Genomic DNA, 7,637 nt, shown 5'->3' with positions numbered 1-7,637 from the left:
CTTATATATGTGCAGATACAATTAGTATCTATATTTTCTTATCTGACTGCTGGTGATGTAAAATTAATTGAGAAACTTTGCCAATCTTGCTCTGATGCAGCAAAGTAACTCAAGTTATCAAAAACGTAGTCGAGTTAAAAGTATTACATAATATTTACCAAATGTAGTGGAGTACAGTTATAAAGTAGAAATGAAAATGACAACACTTAACTGCAAGTAGCACACAATTATTAGTAAAAGTAAATTATATATTTATATAGAATAGATTTTTATTGTCATTGTTTCAGACAGCAACTCTTTGTTTGATGATTAAATATAAAATATGGACAAGTATGAAAAATAGATAAAGTAGTTAGAATATTTACAACAATAATATAATATATACGACAGGATAAATGTCATATGACTTAGACTTCTCTTTATTGATCCTTTTGGGATGACTCCCGCAAGGAAATTGAATTTCCAGCAGCTTACAAGCAGAAAATAGAGAGGTATAAAAATACAGTATAAATAGACAATAAACTCTTAGAATAAACAGTAAACAATAAACTCTTAGCTATATATATATATAATATATATAAAGTAGAGATAAGAATAAAAGAAAAGAAAATATAATTCACGAAAACAAAATCAAATAAGATAAATGTAACTGTAGAGAACAGTATAGAGGATAAATATAGATAAATAAGGATGAAATATGGACTATATGGCATTTTGTTTTTATACAGTGGATAAATGACATTAGCAGAAATTAGCAGTTAAATTAAATTAAATTATTGCACTTAAGTGGTGGATGTATGTAATGATATTGTAAAATATAGGTCAACTGAAATGACATTTATGCATATTTCAGCGTCTCTGTCTGTCTGTCCTCCTCCTCCTCCTCCTCTCTGTCCTCCTCCTCCTCCTCCTCCTCCTCCTCCTCCTCCTCCTCTCTGATCAGACAGGTTGCATTGCAGGACAGACAGCCCGTCTCTCCTCTGCGCTCCGCCCCGCAGCGCCCCCCTCTGGCCGGCCGCTGCACTGCGAGGAGAGGCTGTGTGATCCCGGTGAGCGCCGCCGCTGAAGACACAACACCGCTGTCCGCACTCAGGTAAGAAAACCGCACATTTCTCTGATATCTGACGGATCCGACCTCCGGCTTCTCCCCCCGACACCTCCCCGCAGAGCTCCGGCGAGCCGAGCGTCGATTTTCTGCATCGGCATTCGTCTCGTCACTTAATATCGTATTTGCATGAGGAGGGAGAGGTTGGGCCTGTGCGCGTTTACACGTTTAGAAATAACACGCACATGAATGAAACGCATCTCCTAACAGCAGATCTGTGCACGGATCCTCCTGCAGACAGCCGCTTATTGTTTATTTATTTATTTATTTATTTTAGAATCAGACTTTCATTGTGCGCGATCCTTCATCCTTCATCTTCATCTTCATCTTCATCTTCATCCCCATCGATCCTCCAACAAACACAGGAGCGTGTTTTCGTGCTGCGGCCGTCGGTTCCCCTCCGGGCTCCTCGGTGCATCAGGACATGTTTGTCTCCTCATTCAGCTGAAACACAAAACAAAAATGTCTCCATCCTCCTCCTCCTCCTCCTCTTCCTCCGGAGCAGGTCCTGCTCCCCTCAGCCGCACGGAGCTCGTCCTTGCCGCGCTGTAACCAGACTAATCCGGCAGAATATTTATAATCTCATTATTAAAGGATCCCATGAGGACGACAGCTCGATGTTATTCCTCTCACATTCCCTCCAGCAGAGCAGCAGCAGCTCTTCTCCTCTTTGTGTCTTCACGGCTTTTTTTTTTTCCTCCCTCTTCTGGATCTTTCGCTCTTTTCTCTCTTTCATTTAAGGCCCTACATGTTTTTTTTGTATTATTTCACATGAGCGTGCATCCAGCGCACAAACACCTCCACCTCCTCCACCTCCTCCACCCCCCCGTGCTGTATCGGATTCATTGATTTCCTCTGTATTCATATTCGTGCATTATTCAGAGCGCTGATCCTGGAGGGGATCGGGATGATGCGGCGCCTGTGCGCAAATGCCAAGCCCATTTTTCATGTGATCAACAGCGGAGACAAGCACCGCCGCACTGAACCGGGCTGCTTATCTGACACATATGGACTCCTCGGTAATCCTTCCCGGGGCCAGCGGACACGATCTGGTCCTCAGTAAAGGTGCATGAGGAGGTGCATTCACCGCGCAAACAATGGAGCTTAACGCGCTGCTGTGTTGGCTGTCCGGCCTCAGACACACCTCTCCTCCTCCTCCTCCTCTCTCTCTCTCCATCCTCATGTGGTGGAAGCCATTCCGAGCGTGAAAGGAATGAAAGACAGCTCAGTGTCATTCTGTCAGTGTTTGCAGAGACTTTCTGCAGAGGTCTGTCTCCAAACCTGTTCGAGAAAGGAGACTCCTCCCTGACAGAGAGCTGATGAACACCGTCTCATCAACCTGTGTCAGTAACAGCATCAGACACTGTGCCAGGCCTCCTCTGTAACTTCTGTGGACGTTAGTAACACAGTCAGGTGACCTTCATCGTCATGTTCGCCCAAATAAACACCTGACCTTGTAGTTCGGTTTGGGTAAGGTGTCCGCCACACGAACACACGTCTCCGGTCTGATTTCCTCGAGTTTCGAGTCTCGGACTTTCCCACTCTTCTTCCAACATCAAGATCCGGTTTTTATACGTGTCTCAGCAGAGCAGTGTCGCTCCAAACGTCCTGCAGTCGATACCGAAGCCGTCCAGTCTAACCCTAACCCTGAGCCGTTTTTATTGTCTCATGTTTTGTTCGTTATCGAGTGTAATTACATCGTCACGTAACGCACTGCGACCCAAAGAGACTTTGTAAAAGAATGCAGAAGCGTTTTTAGACGGCGCTCCGTCAACGAGGCCGTGTCCAGATTTAACGTAACGTCCTTGGTTACGTGTCAGGGTTCAAGTTACGCGGGAGCCGATGGGAACTGAGCTCCCATGAAATCAGGAAAATTACAATTTAATTTGTCTTTACCATGAAGGAGCGACCTCACAGCTAGTATGGCGGCCATGTTGTTTAGCATCATTTCCCATGAGCCTCCACACCTCCACAGGCTGCACTTTGTAGCCTGAGAGAAGAGGTGGATCCATGAGCAGGTCGATGGCCGAGATTCATACAGAATAACTAAGTACCAGATGCAAAGATGGCGTCCGTTCAAACCAGTGAGAGTCGCTCGCATAGCGCATACGCCTGTAGACACTTTGATGACGTCACAGATTCATTCTCTCAGTTTATTGAAAGTTTTACAAATATAAAACCTCCACGGATGCAAAATGCACGATAGAATGATCCATAATCGACCTTGTTTGAGGTTCTTGGTGTCAACAGTTGTAGAGACGTCTTTGTTATAACGGCGGTCTGTGGGGGAATTATTTTTGCTGCAGTACCACGAGTGACCACCGGGCCAGATCGGTCTGCTACAAACTAGAAGCTCCAACATGAAGCGTTGATTAAATTTTTGTCTGGTTTGTCAGTTTGTAGTTTCCAGCGTTTCTCTGCTCAGACAGGAAGCACTTCTCTCTCTCCTCTCTGTCTTCATTAATGTTGAAAGACTCTGAAAGCACCAGAGACGCTGTTGGAAACCGGCCCGAGACTTTAATCGACCCGTCCACAACAAGATCTGATACGCTGAATTGGATTACCGCGCTCAAACGTCCTCGCCACAGATTCTCGATCGCTCATCTAGTCAGTTGAAGGGAAATCCCCCAAAAAACGACAAGATGGCCACGTTTGAACAAAACCGCAGCTTCACTGAAACGATCCATCCTCTGAGCGATGGGCCACAGATTATGAAATTAATCCACGGTGAAGTTTGAAGTGCTCCATTTAGCAGAAACACTGAGGCCTGCGAGGTGGCGCGAGTCCAAAGGTGACCGCATCCAATCACACCGCCGGGCCTCATTTAGGAAGGAGCCGCCCGACGAGCTGAGGCTGCAGAACCGGCATCACTGGAATGACTCCTCTGCAGTCAGATTTACTGCGTCTGACAACGACGTATGAAACAATTAGCTGATTAATCTGCAGGGAGTGAGTTTAAACAAAGTATGTTTCGGTTCTGAACACACAAACGAGGCAATGTGAAGGGATTCGTCGCTCTTTAACAAGTTTATCGCTGCTCTTTACATTTAAATAACAGATTGTGAAGACAGATTGATCCCCAGACTCGTTTATTCAACGAGAAGAAGACGAGATAAGTGAGTCGGAGCCGTCGAAGAAGCCGCTCAGACGAGCTTCCGGTTGCATCGAGGAGAGGAAAAAAAATGCCTCAGCGGGCTTTAAACTGCATTCTTCAACGCGGTTAATTGGCACCATGCCGATAGAGCGCTTGTGTGTCTGCGTGTGTGTGTGAGCGAGTGTGCAGCTCCGGGTCGGGGTTGTGTACACACTGAAACCTGCAGCAGCTGCACCGTGACGACACCAGAAGAAAAACCCTCCACGCTGCGAGAGCGCGGAGCCAAAAAAGACGTCGTGTTGTGTCTCTTCGCTCTTCTGCAAACTCTGGCTTTGATTATGTAACAGATGTCTTTTGTTTTTTTATAAGAGGCTTTAAAAGTGGAGGGAGGATGAGCGGAGAGGTGGCAGGGTGTGGTTTTTAACATCCTGCAGGAATGAAAACAAAAGGTGGAAGATGTGACTGCGGGCCGCTGAAGGCTGAGCAGGAGGCCACGTGGAGATGGAGGGCAAAATGGAAAAGCGGGCTCCACCTTTCAGCACCGCTTCCACTGCAGGGCCGGGCCCACATTAGAGGAAAGGTAGAGTCAGTCAGTGTGTGGCTGCTGAAAGGCTGAGCGAGAGCAGAAAGAGAGAGAGAGAGAGAGAGAGGGAGAGAGGGAACGATGAGGAAAGTAGGTCAGAGATACAGAAGCAATCAAGCATGAGAGCAGCATCCTCGTCTCTCAGCTGAGCTACAAGCAGCGCTGGTGAGCCGGCGGGACGAGACACGGAATCAGACCAACGCCTTTTTGGTTTTGGGTTTGGTCCATTTTAGTGCCCAAACGAGTCGATGGTGGATCAATTAGACCAATAGAATCGAAAGAATCGACAATTTTGAGTCATCATCAAGCAAAAATGATGAATATTCTCTGATTCCGGCACCTTAAATGTGAAGATTTGCTTCTTTTCTGTGTTTTAATGTCGATGTAAATTGAATATCTTTTGTTTTTACGGCCGCTCGTTCGACCAAATGCGCTGTGAAGACACGTTCTGCGCTACGCTATCTTTCTACATTAAAACCTGCATGTTTTAACATCCGTATCCCCCCGAGGTCGGCATATTTATGAGGTCGTGAATTAGAGCTGAAACCATTAGTGGAGTCGGTGATGAATCGAGAGCTGCAGCTAACGATGAAAGGTAAAAATGGCCATCTTGTTTCCATCAACAGTCTCAGACACAAAAACCCGATCATATTGATACTTTGACAAAACACATCATCAGCCGAGACTCCAGGATTTAATGTTAGCAGTTCATGTTTCATGCAAACCACAGATACGTCCACGGTTTGATAGTGTAGAAGCCAACGAAGCTGCTGAACGGACAACCGGAGTTTTTGTCTGACCGCCGCTTAAGGAGACATTTCCAAAACTGGGTGTTTGTTTAAGGAGAGCTGGGGACATTTCCGGCGTTACTCATGGAAACCAAAACCAGCTATTAACGACAGGAGTTTGGGCCATCTCCATCTGTGATCGTGGCGACCAAAGCAGCCAAACTGTGATGTTTTCCTAAACCTAACAAAGTGGTTTGTGTGCCTAAACCCGACCAGAGCAAACGCACTGAGCTGCAACAAAACAGAAATAGAAAATGTAACGTAAAGAAACGTAAAGGCGCAACATATCTGTGGTTTACAGAAACATAAATGCCATCAGGTTCAGGCACAAACACCAAGCTGATTCTCCGGTTTCTGAGATGTGACTGAACATCTTTGACTGTTAGTGAGACAACAAGCAGTTCTGAAGTCGTCATGTTGGACTCTGCATAAAACATTTACGTGAACCTCTTGTAGCTGTTTTGAAAGCGGTTCTTCAGTGACACGCGAGGGACCGCATTCAGAAAGGAGGTCAAATATGAATCGGCACAGGCTGGAATATCCTGATTTCTAGTCGGTGATGTGGGTCAAGCTCCAAAAACGCTCTTCACTACACCCTGAATGCCAACACCTGTCAGGCAGCAGCAGGTTTCTCCCTAAATGTTTGCTGACTTGAGCCCAAACTGAGATAACTGGTCATTATCTCCTGCAGATTAACGGATGATTTTATACTTCAGTTTCCTCCCTGACTACAAAACTGCTATTTATGTGTAAAATCAGAGGAGTTCCCCTCAGGAGAGGCCGACATGTCGCCCCTCTGTGCTGCATCAGACTCGTCAGCCTGCCTGCTCGCAGCTCCTGGAGCTGTGTCAACATCCCTGTTGACCGAGCTCCTTGCAGAGCCGTCCCGTTTGCTCCGGAGGCCGGGGCCTGTGCCAAGATTACATTTTCACACGACCCTGAGAGGAACGAGCTGCATCAGCAGACCCACGAGCACTTTTCCCCCTCATGAAGCTGCGACAAAGAGCGCTGTCACGTTCCCTTTCTGCAGCAGGTGTAATTTGTGTGCGAGTTGAATCATCGGGAGGGTTTTGTCCTGTCTGGAAAACACAAAGACAATAAAAGCTCTCGTGTTTACAGAGTAGATTTACACCTCTCTCTCCTGTAGACTAATGTACTGCACACACCAGTATCAGCCGAAGGATCCGGCTCTTATCGGCGTCGAGTTTGTTTGCTCTCCAGCCGTCTGAGCTCCCGGATGCAGAGCGAACGGCTTCTCAGAGGGATTGTCTTCTTTGTTGGCGCGGGTGCAGCTTTTCTTCTTGTTTGGATTCTGTCATGTGTAATGCCACAATGGCGGTTCTGTCCCGGAGCTGTGTGTGAGCACTGACAGTCCACTATTCATTAGGCCCTCAATGGGACACACAAACATCACTCTGTCACTTATAATATCCTTGTTTTTTTAAATGCAGTTTGGCTGGTTTTTCATATATTTTTACTTACTGTAAGGAAAAGACTCACACAAACAATGTGTTGGAGTGTCTGAGCGTCCCGTCCGCGGCTCTCAGAAGCTTTTGAATCGTTGCCTACATCTCTGATTATATCACTGATTCAGATGGGTCCGGTGTTGACGGCCGTTTGGAAAACCAACAGAGCAGATCAGGGCTTTGTGGGTATTATTAAGAATGGGGACGTTGTGTTCCTGCACCAGCGCCAGAAAAATTATGAAAGGCAAGACCTCGAAAATGTCGGCAAGCGTGGAAGAGATCGATGCAGCTGTAAGTGGACTTGGAGAGATAATAACTCTTTTAAAAAAATGGCAATTTTGTTAAGTGATTGATGTTAACGGCTACTAACAATCGCCGCTGCTGTGTGGACTGAAAGTGACGTCGGCGGGAAGGGAGACGTGAGCTGCTGCTGATTGGTTCGAGCAAAATAACGACACGAGCAAACGCGAAGGAGCTAACGTGAAATATCAAGATGAGAAAAATATATTGTGTCAAAAGTTTTATTTTGAAAAAAGGTTCAGACACTGTAGTTTTTAGCAAATGTTTCTCAGACTGGGTGAAATTGTGCATTTGTTGGGGA

General features: G+C 46.2%; 1 protein-coding gene across 20 annotated transcripts in view; it reads left to right on the top strand.

Annotated features, from left to right (window-relative positions):
* Positions 1-935: 935 nt before the first annotated feature.
* The window catches only part of LOC115571823 (microtubule-associated protein tau), a 32,529-nt gene continuing 25,827 nt past the window's right edge, over positions 936-7,637 (top strand). For 5 of the 20 annotated variants that reach the window (XM_030401455.1, XM_030401453.1, XM_030401452.1 and 2 more), the window contains exon 1: positions 6,955-7,327. In XM_030401455.1, coding sequence (XP_030257315.1) covers positions 7,235-7,327 — 93 coding nt within the window. In that variant the 5' untranslated portion in view covers positions 6,955-7,234. Of the gene's footprint in view, positions 1,094-6,942; positions 7,328-7,637 lie in introns of those variants that run through there. The other 15 variants (XM_030401450.1, XM_030401448.1, XM_030401446.1 and 12 more) reach the window with 9 other exon arrangements.

This window comes from Sparus aurata, chromosome 20 (assembly GCF_900880675.1).
Source record: "Sparus aurata chromosome 20, fSpaAur1.1, whole genome shotgun sequence".
In the NCBI taxonomy this organism is placed as follows: Eukaryota; Metazoa; Chordata; class Actinopteri; order Spariformes; family Sparidae; genus Sparus; species Sparus aurata.
Note: the sequence above shows the minus strand (reverse complement) of the source record. Positions and strands in the feature narration are given on the sequence as shown.